This window comes from Hesperophylax consimilis, chromosome 4, assembly GCF_061612785.1.
Source record: "Hesperophylax consimilis isolate HC1 chromosome 4, BYU_Hcon_1.0, whole genome shotgun sequence".
In the NCBI taxonomy this organism is placed as follows: Eukaryota; Metazoa; Arthropoda; class Insecta; order Trichoptera; family Limnephilidae; genus Hesperophylax; species Hesperophylax consimilis.
Genome location: NC_142839.1, coordinates 27,657,789 through 27,672,616, shown reverse-complemented (window position 1 = coordinate 27,672,616; position 14,828 = coordinate 27,657,789). Strand labels below are relative to the sequence as shown.

The window sequence follows — 14,828 nt, the reverse complement described above, 5'->3', positions numbered from 1 at the left end:
CCAAGGCGTTGATAAATTGATGACTTATTATAAAAAAATGTCATTGCTTATAATATATTTTATACCTAATGAGTTAAAAATATCATTTCGTTCCAACACGTAACGCCCGATGGCCAGATCCTTGATATAAAATGGCATATCCGTATACCTACCTACTCGACCGCAGATCATTGTTCTTTGAACAATTTTGTAGCTGGGGTGCCCGCGTTCATAGGGTGAGGTTTTACCAGGTCTCGGCAACGGATGCGTCTGCCTACCAATCGTGTGGGGGGCCGGAATAGGAGAGACCGGTAGAGGGAGACCCTTAGATCTCTCCAGCCGGACCCAGACCATTGCCTTGCACCGTAGTGGGAGAGAGTCACTCCTGGAAACACTGACCCCCAGATTCTTACCCACAACCCACCCCTCATATCAGTTTTCCTTTCCTTGAAAGAACCTCAATACAGCATCCCCAAAGACGACATAGGGGAATTATTTACAACAGGGCCTCTTGCATAGGGATAAAGTAAAAAATATATAGGTATTGCATATTTTGGTACGTATATTCGTTTTAAAGCGTAAAAAAATATATAATTTTATTAGGGGCGCCAAAAATTTTACCAGTGTCAGTCGCCATTTGGTTAAGGGCTGGGCCTGCATAAGTGAATATGAATATATGCCAAAAAAACTTTTTTTTTAATAATTAGAAAACATTAGTATCAACAATAATCGAAGGAGATAGGGTCTCATTAGCTCAGTTGGTAGAGCGGTGCCCACGCAAGGCAAGGGCTCTGGGTTCAAGTCCTCAAGTCCTAGATATGACCGTATCTTTTATATTTCCGATTTTCGAATGAGGATCGCTAATATTGTTTTCAATTATTAAATATTACAATTTGAGGTTTTACTTTTTAAGTTATTCCAAAAAAAAAATAATTAATAATATTTTAATTAAATGTTTCTTTTTATGTCTTGCTTGATTGGCCTTACTTACAAAGTACAGAGTAGTTAAGGCGTGTGAATAAGTTACACTCAATATTTATTTACGTTTTTACGTTCCGCTAACACGGTAGTAGGACTAGGAAAATCTATACCGAGGTTTTCAAAACCCTGTATTAAAATGACGTGTTAATGTATATTGGTATGTTATACATTATTATGTATGTTGTATGTTTGGAGAAGAAAACAGTTATATAGCCTAACACGCTTAACTTTGCTGTCGATAGAGTCATAAGTCGGTAGTGTCAATTTAAACATTTATAATTTGTCTACGTTTGTTCATTAGTTAAGTTTGTCATACTGTGGAACAGATTTAATCTTTTTTTCCCCACATCATGCAAGTGTTCCCAACAGGGCATAGCAAATAGTACAAACACCTCAAACATATATTGTTTGACTAAATTCTGTAAGGAATGGTACATGGTAGAGGACAAGGGGTAAGGAAAACAAGAAGCAAGAATAAAGACTCCATTCAGAAAATGATGTATGCACGTTTCAGAATGCTAGATTTTCAGCGCGGTGTCACGGCTCTTGAAGACTCTGCTTTCCACGTACAGGTAATGGCCGAGCATTATACTCCTTCGGCGACTTTTTGTTCGCCGAGACAATAGGCCCTCTGAGCGTTTACATTCAGGCAACACGGTCCGCAAGAAGGGCATTTGTGGACAAAAAGCGACGCGCTGAATTTCCACGATGTTAAATGTCGCCGCACTCGTGGCGCGCGGACGCGGCCGGTCCCACTCGTGGCGTGCGGACGGACGTACTCTGGGCGTGCGGACGGCCGCACTCGGGGTGTGCGGGCTCGGATTACTCACGGGTCCGCCCTTGGAATATCAGTCCCGCCGCGCTGAGGGCGATCACTCAAATTGAAAAGCTCGCCCACCTCAAAGAAGTGATATCTTTCACACCATTCTGTTTGAGCGACGGAAAAAACATAAAGAATATTATTTCTCTTTGATAGTTTGGTATTCTATATACCTATCTGATATTTTTCTTTCTTCGAAAAAAGTAGGAATCTACAATATCTTGTTTATCATAAAAATTAAATGTTTCTCTAACACATCAAGTGTTGTTAAATGATCTACTGAAAGATATTCACGAATTTCGTTATTGCTCTGTTCTGTTCTGCAAAACAAACAATTATTTTCTTTGACAGTTTTGTCTTTGTTGTAAACTTACGCAAACAACATTGTTGTGGAATATTTATTTTGAAAATAAATTGGCAGATAGATACTTTCGTTAACTTATATATCAAAAATAACAGTCTTAATTTTATTTGTTGTAATCTAGCTGTACCTTGTGTACGAGTAATACTTACTACGAGGTGTACTAGTATTTGTGACCAAATCGTCAATCGTTCAGATGAACGATGACTATTTGGCATAATTAATTTTATTCACACTAATAAAAGGGGTTTAAATTTTATCCATTTGGTAAACAACCGTTTATGTAAAAACCTTACCAATAAACTAAATTGACCTGAATTTAACATCCAAAAAATGTTAGACACATAGTTTATACAGCGCAAAAGGGTAGTTTAATTGTTGTTAGACTTGTAATTTTGGAATATTTCAAAGGTATTTTAGCTACCAGTTCTTTTTCAAAATATATTTTTTTAGTAAGATTTTAGCGACTGGGAAGTGTTTTTTTTTTATTTATAAGGCTGCAAGTCGATTATAATTCTACTTGGAAACGTAAACTAACCTAATCATTGCATAACCTCAACCACCCCACCGGAACATTCCAGCTAAGGAATAAATACGTTATTCGATATGATTAAATAATGAATAAAATAATGGGATTTGTAAGGTTAGGTTAGTTTAATTTTTTCGAAAGAAGCAAATATTTGGGGTATAGGGGTATTGGCATCAAATGAAAAACACGCCTTACGATACACCACTTAATCACTCGGGTTTCGTTTAATTCAAGCTTCATCAGGGCTTACACAGTTGATAAATATCTCTGGCGACGCTTTAGCTAAGTTAAACCTGGTTTGTTGTTATGTATTGATTCATTAAAAGTGGTGTATGCATTATAAAGTGAATTTTTAATTTAGTACAGGTAAATTAAGATTTCTTCTATATACCTATTCACATAAAATTTACTCATATAAAATATTCTTTATTGTCTGTAACGAATTATTTGACAAACTATCAGTAAAGCACGAATATGTTGGGAGGAAGTTAGAACACGTGTTTAGAAAAATAATAATCCTTTCGCATCTCGTCTATTACATCTATTCGGACAAGGCCACCTGCGTGACCACGTGTTCAGATATATCCGAATGATTTATATTATATTAGTAAATGATAACGCAGTCACATTTTTAACAGAATCTTGATTTAAAAAAGTCATACCCATTGTTCTCCGTGCACTGTTGTGTGTGGAACCCATAAAAACGTTTCATTTTCCAGGTCGACCCTCGCCCACTGTCCGATGGCTCGTAAACGGCGTCCTCGTAGACGTGGAGTACGAGCACAGCACCGGCGACGTGACGGAGAACCGGCTGTCGTGGCCGGCCATAGGCCGTCAGGATCTTGGCTCCACCTTCACGTGCCAGGCCACCAATAGCATCCTTGTGGAACCCCGCGAGGCCTCCTTCCTGCTCGATATGAACCGTAAGTTATTGGAATTTGTCGCCAGGACGAGGGCTGTTAAAACAGCGTGGACGTGTGATGTTTAGGCATAAAAAATTACTCTCTAATAAAAAATTTAAGAAAAACAAACACAACAAACTTTGTTTGTGGTACAATTTTTATTAGAAATAGTGAAAACTTCATTTTAATCTTTTTTAATTGGTTAGATACACCTGACATGATTTGTGAGCTGTGCCTCATCAGGGGTTAATTAAAACTAAATTACGAATGAAGACTTACAGATTTAGTGGTAGAAGTAATGGGGGAGAGAGGGGGTATTTACAATGGAAAAAAATTTGAATGATTTTCAGCTAAATTTGTTTATATTGTAAACCCTCCCCTTCTCCCCCCAAATTTCTATCAAACTACATCTCTTTAAGCTTGTATTTGTAAATTAGTTTTAAGTCTAACCCTGAGATAAGAATAGCGCACCAAAGATTTCGATTGTACTCAAAAAGTGATTTTAACTATGTAGTTATTAGATTTAATTATAATTTAAAAAATGTGTGCATTATGATATGATATCTATGGTAAAATATTAATATGTTGTAATTGTAGTGACATAATTAGGTACAACGTTTGATAGCATACATTTGAAAGAATACCCAGAAAAATGCCAGATCAATTAGAAAACAAGTATGCTATTTTTTTAAGTTTTGAGTCAGTTTTTTAATCAAACAAATAAGTGAAGCCGATTAATTTTCAATTTACATTTTGCTTTACTCTACTCCTAAGAAAGCTTTTTGCTTTTGAAAACAGACCATAAATGTTTTTTTTAATGTTTATGTGCTCTTTTACGAAATCCCCTTGTTATTTTTTTTAAACATTAACCACTCGAGTGCTTACATCAATAACTGGAATATGAGTTGAGTGATTACTGTTGGAGTTGGAAATTTCTGGTCCTCATTTAAAAAAAATTGTACCTCTGAATTTTAATAGGAAAACTACCAAAACTACATAAATGACTACCATTTCCCCGAATTCCCGTTACTCTCGTCTACCTTATTTCTTTAAATATAAAAGTTTAATAAACTTGGGATAAGTCATCTCTTGTGTACATTTGAATTTTTTTCATTAACATAAAGTTCCATTAAACATTCATTAAAATTCAAGAAAATTTCCTTAGAGTGTAATATTTTATGTGTTCAGTCATCCCATTTAAAGTCTAACTTCTACTTTCACCAATTAAAGCTGAGCGAACTCCAGAATGAATTTCATTAAAATTACCCCTAGAGAAGGATTACTCAATTCCATTTTCACTGTCATGTTTTGACTGAGCGCTCACTAACTCAATGCAAATGGAAATAGCAGATGCTTATAATAACGCTTGCACTGCCGTAATCCAATCGTACGTCAACTGGAATGGATTCATTATACATTAACTCACACACAAAAATATTTTTTCCTCGGGACCCATCATCGTTGGGAATTCTAGATAGAGGGATGAGAGCCATATTGTAGGAGGTAGGAAACACAGAGGTCGGCAAATCGTTCTTCAGTTGAGCTGTTGAATTCAAGAGCATGTCGTAGAAGCAACACAATATCATGCGACAAATTTCAACCTTGCTCAATTGTTCAGCGCGCGTTTGGTGTATTTTCCCGACTATACATTGGTGCCAAAGGCAATCGCTAGTTCCACGGAGCATCTTCCATTAAAATACTGATAGACAAGGACAACATTCCTGATGCTTTTGCCCTAAAGATTTCAATGATATATGATTTATTTTACATCTTGGAATAAAAATCAATTTGATATAATATTTGTCAATAAAGTTTTGAAATGCTGTCATTGCGACCGACTCAAAAAACACGCAAACGTCACTTTGACATTACTAAATATTGAATGCAGTGATAAAATTATGTTGTAAACACACAATTAAAAGTTAATGTAATTAAATTTTCGTATTTATAATTCCACAGACTCTTTGGTTGCAATGAAAATACTTTTCTTTCACTTAAACATGAGGCAAAACTAGTACAATTTGCAAAATTATGATTCAAAACCACCCCGTAATATTTGCAGTGCATAGAAAATGTGAGTTCATTCAAAGCATTCAAATGTTTTCTTAATTACACACTTTATAAAAGTTTCAAAATAATATGTTTACAAAATTTCTTATTTCCATGCTTCAAAATTCAGACCACATAATATCCACTTTGCTTTTATGTTCTTCTGTTATATTATTTACATAATTATATATCAAATAATTATTTATATAAATTCATTGTCATTGTAACTTTTATAGATAAAGTTGCCGAATTCCCCTGCACGCTAAATACGCAAAAAAAATAACAATTTGTTAAAAATTAATTATTACAAGAAACAACTATTATTAATGTCAGGTGAGACGGTAAAATATGCATGAATGTTACATTTTTTCTCGTTCAAAAATAAAATTTTTAAGTGCGGCCACTATGTAATTTGACTTCACATAGTCTATACTGCATGGCTGGTCGAATCAGGAGAGATAAATTCATACATCCGTCACTCCTGGACACATTGACCCCCAGATTCCTACTCATCCCTTACATTTTCCTTCTCAGAACTTATCTCCTTCCATTTCCTTAAAAGACCCTCCACAAAGCATCCCAAAATATAACATAGGCCCTGAGGATTTTTGTCAGCAGGTAATCCTGTGTGGAGCCAATTTAAAAAAAAATACTAAAAATACTAAATTACTAATATATATATAACTTCATTAAAAATATGCCCTAATTTTTCAGGTTTCCTAATATTCGAAAGGTAAATTTCTCCTTGAAAGGCAATTATCCTGAAGCGAATATATGTTTATTAAATATTCATCTTCACAAATCCTACAATTATAATTACCAGTAATTATAATTCCCGCAATGAGTTTATTAACTCCTGGGAGTACGATGCTAAAAAAAAAAAAAAAAAAAGTTATTTTTCACGGGTTGCGCCGGTTTCTCAATAATTTAAAATGTTCATGTTGTTGTTATCTGCAGTGCGCCCCCTGACGGTGGATATGGAAAAGCCGAACACTCCAATGGCGGCCGACAAGCGCTACAGCGTGACGTGCATTTCCGCAGGCGCACGGCCCACTGCTGCCATCTCTTGGTGGAAGGGCAAACGACAACTCAAAAAAACTAAGGTAATCAATATGTTTTATTAGATAATGTAACTGTACAGCAGACAGAGGGTTTAAGACTATTTCAAAGTATTAACAAAGCATTTATATATACAAAACGGTTAAATAACGGTGTACAACAATATGTTATTTCAAACGATTTGAATAATTACATTGCGAACTCCCCAATACAACGGTTTCACACAACGGCATACCAATACTTAGGCGATTTCGATATATCTAATATTAACTTTGCAAATTTTGTGGATCACGTAAAAGATTTATTTCAACACTATTCCTAATTGGAAGTTGTATTTTTGTAAACTAGTCAGATTGCTGTATTTTTTAATATATTTTCTTGTTTTCTTGTTATTTTTTTGGGGTGTTATGCCGTGTTGCGCTAACTCCTTTTTTAGAAACGTAAGCTAAAGAAGGAGTTAGCGCAACACGGCATAACACCCCAAAAACAAATAACAAAAATACTTTTGGCTGTGAAAATCTTAAATTTTTGTTTCTTGCATATAATATTACTTTTTGATGTAATTTTATTTTTATTATTTCTTTCTCATGTTTCAAAATTGTCTGTCATCAAAATTGTACCACCTACATGTAAAAGCTCTCTGGGCGTTAAATAAATAAATATGGGTAAATGTATAATATATGTTTCTTGACATTAATTAATACATCTCTAATTGAGCATAACTCGTGTTTAGAGAGAGATATGTAGGGACTCAATACCTACCCTTTATTAATAATGACCGGCCAGTGGCTGAGTTGGCATCGCGTCTGGGTTCCACACAAGCGTTGTGAGTTCAATTCCTCTATTGGCTAAGCCCTCCATTACGACAAAGGCAACATTTTTCGCTTACTATAGTGGTAGTAGAAGATTTTTCAAATATTTTCAGGTTATTCGTAACCCAATATTTGTCTTTTTTTAAATATGTGTAACGGTTTGGTGTAGAATAATGAGAGTTTGTGTGTGAGAAATGAAAGAATGTTGGAGAAAACAAACAGTATAGACACCTGTGATAAAGATCCGATCAGAATTAGTAAATTATTATGTTTTTGAAAATATGATCTTTATGACGAATGCTTTATGAAACCCAATTTCTTTGTGGACAACACTTTTGAAAGGGTTTTTTTTTAAGTAATTGAGTATCAAGTATAATATATATTTACTTGGGATCTGCTGGATTTGCATGCCTAACAATGGTGTATTATATTTAGATGCGATATGACGCGAAATTATAGGTTCCTATTTCGTACGTCAATTATTCGAATTTTGCCTCTAATGCTCCCAAAGCTCTAACGCAGAAGACTACAAAAATCCGTTCTACGCGCACCGATTATCGCGGTCTAGTGGAACACGTTTTGACGAGATATTAGTACCCACTAGCGCCTCTAATTGTATAGCTCTATGATGCCTAAGTATTACTAATTGTACCTACCTTTAAAGATTGGAGTAAAAATTAAAACAACATCAGTTGAAAATGTTGCATTACCATATTTTTTGTGATAAACGTTAGGTTAGGTAAGGTTAGGTTGGATTAGGTTTATCATAAAAATTAAGTGTAATCGTTAAATTTTAGTAGTATCGCCCTGGTGTAAGACCATAATTCAAAAATGAAACATTGCTTAAAATGATTTCAGCTGTGTGGGTTTGGTGACCAGATCAGAATAGCCAGGTACTTCCAGAACTTCCATTCCCTTTCCCTCCCCACTACCATCAACATACCCCGATTGGGGATGCCATAGTATAACTGGCTCTAGACGGTTGGGAACAGTTGAGACTCTTGTGCGATATTCACGTAAAAAAAATTATAAGAATTAAATTTATTTTGTACAGGTAATTGCCTACATAGATACAAATAATACATAAGTACACAACACTTAGGTACATACGATAAATAATATTATTTACTTTATTAGAATAAATAATAGTTATAGTATTAAAGTGAAGAGACCGAGATAAAGATTTATTAAACTTTTTGTGTTATATATCTATTGGAAACATGATAAATCATCACATCTTTAAAAAGTTTTATAAATTCATGGAAAGTGATAAAACAAAAACTTTATTAACTGGGTTATGTAGCTAGGTTAGGTTAGGTTAGAAAAAAAAATTCTTTTCTAATGACTTTATATCACTTTTTAAAAGTTTATTGAATTGTCACTGTGTTGAGTTATCATGGAACCATATCTATTATATTAATAATTTCATCGAGAATAATCTATTTTTTATAACAAACTAATTTACGAGACAAGGTTTTAAAAGCATAGCACAAACGATTGCATATTATTTCTAGGCAATAATTATTAGCCTGAAAAAAAAAACTCTAAAGAAGCAAAAATTGTTGAATGAAAAATACCAGTACACATTGAATAATTTAACAGGTTTTGAATGAGCTTACGTTGCGCAATTGGTAGAGCACCTGACCGGTAATCAGAAGGCTTTGAATTCAGTTCCCATCGGCAAGTATTTTTTCACTTCATGTTGGTGTTCCAGGCTAAGAATATTCACCATGAAAATTCACCGATGAAACAAGACAAAAAGGGTTTGAATCAATTTTAAATCGCCACTTAACAATGGATATTTAATAAAGGTCGTTCAATAAGCAGTTAACTCACCCAAGTCTAGCGATCTTCGTATACATAAAATAACTGTACGTTAGACCAAGAGAAATATAAAATAACTGTACATTGTACCTACTAGTAGCCATAGACAGTGCATGAATTAATTTTACTGAAAATTATGTCTCAAAACAAGTTCGTCTAGCGAGACAGGTTATGTCCGAATCAACAACTTTTTATCTTTATTTTTGTGCCATTATACATTTTTTATATTACTGTTCATATTTATAATCCTTTAATGTTTTTGTTAATAAATAAAGTGTCGGGTAACTTAGATATAAATTTAGTTTATTTCTGCGCATTTAATATTACACAAATGCTTTTATTCAATTCCTCGTGTGCTCAATGTGATTTGTAATTCTAGTTATAATATTTAAATCTTTCATTAGTTTTTTTAAGAAATGTTTCATGTTGAATATACTGAATCCGTCAGCATGTATAAAGAATGTTGTCAAGCCAAGTACTGTTCCAAAAACACGTATTTGGCGTTTCGCACTAAAATAATGTTTACCGTTTAGGTGAGTCAAAGCTTTCGGCTACCGATTTACATTTTCCTTTGAAAATTAATGTCACAAAAATAAATTCACTTATTATAAGATTTTCACGGGATTTTCTGTCTAATATTTGGCAATATTTCGGCTCAACTCTACTTACCCTCGAATAAGATTAATTATTTGATAGATTTATTTATTTTCTCTCCGCTATAGTCAGAACGAATCAGAAAAATGTTTATTGCGTGGATAAATCTTTCCGGTTGAAGGGGGATTCGCCTACACTTTCACCTGAAACTGAAATTACCCTTAAATCTTTCTGTCAAACGCCCAAAGCATACGTCTTCCTCCGAGTTGCATTACAATATCCCGCTATTTAATTTTGCGCAAAGTGTGCTGAGAATTTTAGAATTCAAGCAAAGAAAATATTTCAAGGGGAAAAATAATTTTCAGGTGCCTCTATTCAGAACCTGTATTAAGCATATTTTTCATTGTAACAGCACTAAGAAACATTCTTTGTATTACAATATATCTATATTCCATGGTTTTATTTCCAAACCTTATCTGGCTCACCGCGCACTTTTTAAGTATAGTTATCTTCGATGAAAAGGCGCCGCAGGCGAAATTTTTTTTAACAAAAGCAAAGTTGCATGTTTGCCAGGGGAATATCACCACACGTTTTGCAAGCTCACGGCTAATCTGTTAGTAGCGTGGTAGATTTATAAAAAAAATTACCCGGACCATCGCGGGTTCGATCCACTTCTAGATTAATCTGTGAAAAGGATGAATTTCAATTTTCTGACATTATTTGTAACCTTGGAATGCGGTATTACTTGATTAAAAAAACTCCTGTTCTCTAGCTATTCATTAGTTTAAGTATTTTTGAAAAAATATTAATAAACATTTTAATTTTTTTAAATAATAATCACTAATAATTGAAAGGTTCATCTGCAAGATTCTTCCAATGATGTATTTACGACTTAGTTGATTTCAATAGGAAAGTGTTTTTTTATTCCTTGGACCCCATCTCATCCCTCGTAATAACATTCTGTATAACATGTCTCTCTCATTGCCATTTGATAACCATTTCTATATACTATTAGTATGTGTCGGTAAGAATAATAGTGTTGTAACTATATGTGTTTAGGGTGAATTGCCTAATACAAAAAAAAAAAAAAACTATATATGTAAATTTCAAGAAAAACGACATTTTGTAAAATGTTTTCCATATTTACGTTTTACATATTGAAGTAAACCAGTTTGTACCAATAAACTGACGCTTTAAAATATAAATAATAATTTTTTAAAAATTTTAAACAAAATTGGAGTTACACCACTTTTGAATAAGTGATTATTCAATAGTGGTGTAACTCCAAACGGTCGAACGGTTACTACCCATTACACAACTTTTCTCATCGATGTATAGTTAAAGTGTTTGCTTTTATTTTTAGTTGAATGTACCCAACAACGTTTTACGAAGTGAATAAATTAAAATAATACCAGCCATGGAATTAAATAAATAAATTTATAAATCGGTGACTTTGCAGGTCTCGGGATTTGTACGTGTCGTGTTTTCCATTAACGAATTACAATAAAGATTACGGCGTTGATTTAGTGGTTGCGTGGAAAACACTTGCCAAGCAACTACGTGAATAGACGTCAAAGGATCAACCCCACATTTTAAATAATAATTCAATCCCAAGAACCTACGTCTTAGAGCTAATTCAATTTTTGTGCACACTTTAGGTATTGTAATTCTCGTCTGTGCTCATATTACATATACAAAGGCGGCTGTAACTTAATGAATACCAATTCAACTCCGCGGCTGGATGTGAGTGTTGTTTATGTGGGTGGTTTATTTTACAAGTATGCTTATCGCTGTTATATGATAATAAATTGTTCATATAGTTTAAAAAAAAACGATTAAATTCGTACCTCCTGTTAGACATCTCTCAACTACATATGTGTACTGGACGGGAGTCCGCACAAGACTGTAGATTTAGGCGCCGGGTCCAAACCGTGTCTTCAACCGATGAGATGCTCCTTTACGGCCGATGATGATGATTGTAGTTGATATTGGTGATGAAATCTGCCTCCCGCACCCAGGCTTGGTGAATGGTGGGCACTGGGTGTGCTTTCGTCTCTGCTCGCTTCTGGTGTTGGCGGTTTTCCAAAGGAGGGCCGGCTGGTCTCGAAGAGGTAACACCAGAAGATCTTGGAGCAGAAGACTCGGCGAGGTGAGGCAGATGTTGAGCAGGAGTCACTTGTTGATAAATAAAACGCTTGGTTTTGGTGGTAAAGATGAACTGATTTATTTTGAATTATGTGGCTGCTTATATTTAATTAGCCTGACTCGCGCCCGACATTGGGCTAGGAGCCCAAAAGTGGTGGGGGGTTGTACCCGCGCCAACAATGAGTTTATAGCCTCCGACAAACTGTTGCATATTCATTTTGTCGGCAGCAATGGTGATAGTGGTCGCTTAAATTTGCGAGTTAGAAAAGATTTTGAGCGCTTACATGAATGACAATTACATAGTTTAAAGGCATAGTAGTTATGAGAATGTGTATCTTGACAACTAGATTTTTTGTTTGCCAAGATACGACAAAAAATAAGAAATGTTTGTAAAATAAATGTGTAAAAATGATCTCAAGCGATCAAATTTGTAAAACATGTTAAGTTAGTATTTTTCCGAGGTCCCCCGTAACATAGCGCTCAGAAAGAGATAAGATTCACTATGCTACGAGGTTCCTGGATTTTTGTACACGCAAAAAAGGTAAAAAATATTGTTCAAAAATGGGTTTACATATGGGTGAAAAACAGCTTTTTTAATATCTCCTCAGCGGTAGTATATCGAAAATAGTGTTTATTTGACTACCGCCGAGGGGATGAACAAGTAAAATATACATATTTGCAATGTTTAAAAATTGATTTTTCTATGTAAAATTTACATAGAAAAAATGCTGGACATTGATCCACGCGGCAGGTAAGCCGGCGATGTGGTATCGAAGCCATTCGGAGTCAAAGTTTTCAAGCCGCTTGGGCCGAAAACTGGACAAAATGACCAGTGGCGGGGAGTGGTGATTTTGCCAGTGGCGTGGAGTAGGGACATTTTATAAAAGTAAACAATTTTTATGAAATTAAATAATATGGTCAACTACGTCCGTTACAATATGTATCGTTGTAATTTGATAATTACTCGTAATGTCCTTTCAGTTACAAAATTATTTATTTATTTTAATTAAGTTTTTGACGGGTGCTTATTAATAAAGATTCTTTAAAAATTAGTTAAAATCGTGTCTACTGTTTTAAATCAGCAAATTACTAAAATACTAATTTGTTCGTAAGTCTTAAATTTTATGATATAATATTAATTCATTGCTAGTTAATTTTCTTACTTTTTTGTTTAAGTTGTGAGCTTGGCGCGGAATATATGAGCTTTTTGTTTTAGCACTTTTTCTACGCAGGTAATCTAATGCATTTTGTGTTTCTTAATCCTTTGTTCGCGGAGCTCATACATATGGCACTTTGGAAATAACAGTGGCACAACTCAAAATACTACTTTTTTCAAGAGAGAAGTTTGAATATATCTTTTTGTGTGTTAAATCAGTTTATTCACAATTAAAAAAAACATTGTTCTACGAAATTCGGGAAACTGTTATGCAATTTGTTTGCACAACAGAAAACCTAATTTTTTATATTTTTATCACAGTTTTATAGGTATTTATGACAAAATTCGATTTTGTACCATTATTATTGCGGAAATCTTTTGAAATTTTTAACTTATGCCCCAAACCAATTTTACTAATCGTTCATAATTTGTTTGAAAAAAGGAAATTAAGTTTTGAAAATGAGATTTAACCCCTCCAGCGTTTTAGGGTCATATATAACAAGGCGTCCATATTTTATCAATATATTTTTATCTTTTTTCTATCATGCAGAAAAATGTTAAACTATTTCTTACTTTTAATATATAAACGAGATAAAAAGAAAGTTACAGTTTTCTTAAAAATCCCCCAAACAAAACGAACATGTTTTCGAAGTATTGATTTTCTCAATTTTTCTACGATTGGAGTATAAAAATAAGTAAAAATGTGGTTTGCGTTTATGACAACATTTTTAACGTTTGATATTAAAATTTTATTGTTTATTTTAAATGTGTACGCTGGGAAGATACATTTATCTAGTTTATATTTATAGTATTTGTATAGTATTTGTTTTTACGGAAAAAAACAAGATGTATATTGCGTATTTGAAATACGCCGAAAACATTGCTAACTAAACAAAAGAGTTGAAAGTACTGAAGGGTTTTGATAGGTAACAACAAATAAAACAGAAAAAATCAAAAAAATATGTTTCTGCCTCTCACATAGAAGGATACACAGTAATTATAATCAATAGTATAAGCATCAGCAATAGTGGAAACCCTTCTATTTTGATAAGGCTAATGATAACTAGCAGTTAAAAACCCGCTCCGCGGGTTTTTTTCTTTTAACTTTTTAAAAATATAATTTTTACATTACGCCATGTTTTTTTGTATATTTGAAAGATATAAATTCTACCTAATTTAAAGTTTGCTCAAATAAATTAGCTCACAAATTGTATCTCTAGCTTCTGAGAATATACTTTTTTTGGACACGAGGACTATTATTATTCACAGAACTACTAATACATTATTACCTCATTTATTGAATTCTACGAGTACCTACGAAGCGAAGCGTCGTGCTCTGTCAAGCTATCGTTAATAATAGTAAACAACTTTATAATAAATCCGACGGAAGATAAAACGTAATCGTCGTTAAAAACAACGAAAGTTTAACACGTGGTAGTGTTCTCCAGTGACTTTTTAACATTTTACCGTTGTTTTTTTAATAATATAAACTATAAAATTCACTGCATCCCAAACCAAAGTGTTGTGTACAACGGATAAAGTGCGCGGATTGGCCGCTTTAATTATGAGCTCACCATTCAGGGCTCCTATTGGTTGCGTTTGTGTTGTGAATTTGTG

At 33.8% G+C, this 14,828-nt stretch overlaps 1 protein-coding gene across 3 annotated transcripts in view; it reads left to right on the top strand.

The window, feature by feature from the left end:
* The window catches only part of LOC149424497 (neural cell adhesion molecule 2-like), a 239,400-nt gene that overhangs the window by 118,011 nt on the left and 106,561 nt on the right, over nt 1-14,828 (top strand). For all 3 annotated transcript variants that reach the window (XM_089631386.1, XM_089631383.1, XM_089631385.1), the window contains exons 6-7: nt 3,390-3,593; nt 6,579-6,724. In XM_089631386.1, coding sequence (XP_089487512.1) covers nt 3,390-3,593; nt 6,579-6,724 — 350 coding nt within the window. The remainder of the gene's footprint in view (nt 1-3,389; nt 3,594-6,578; nt 6,725-14,828) is intronic.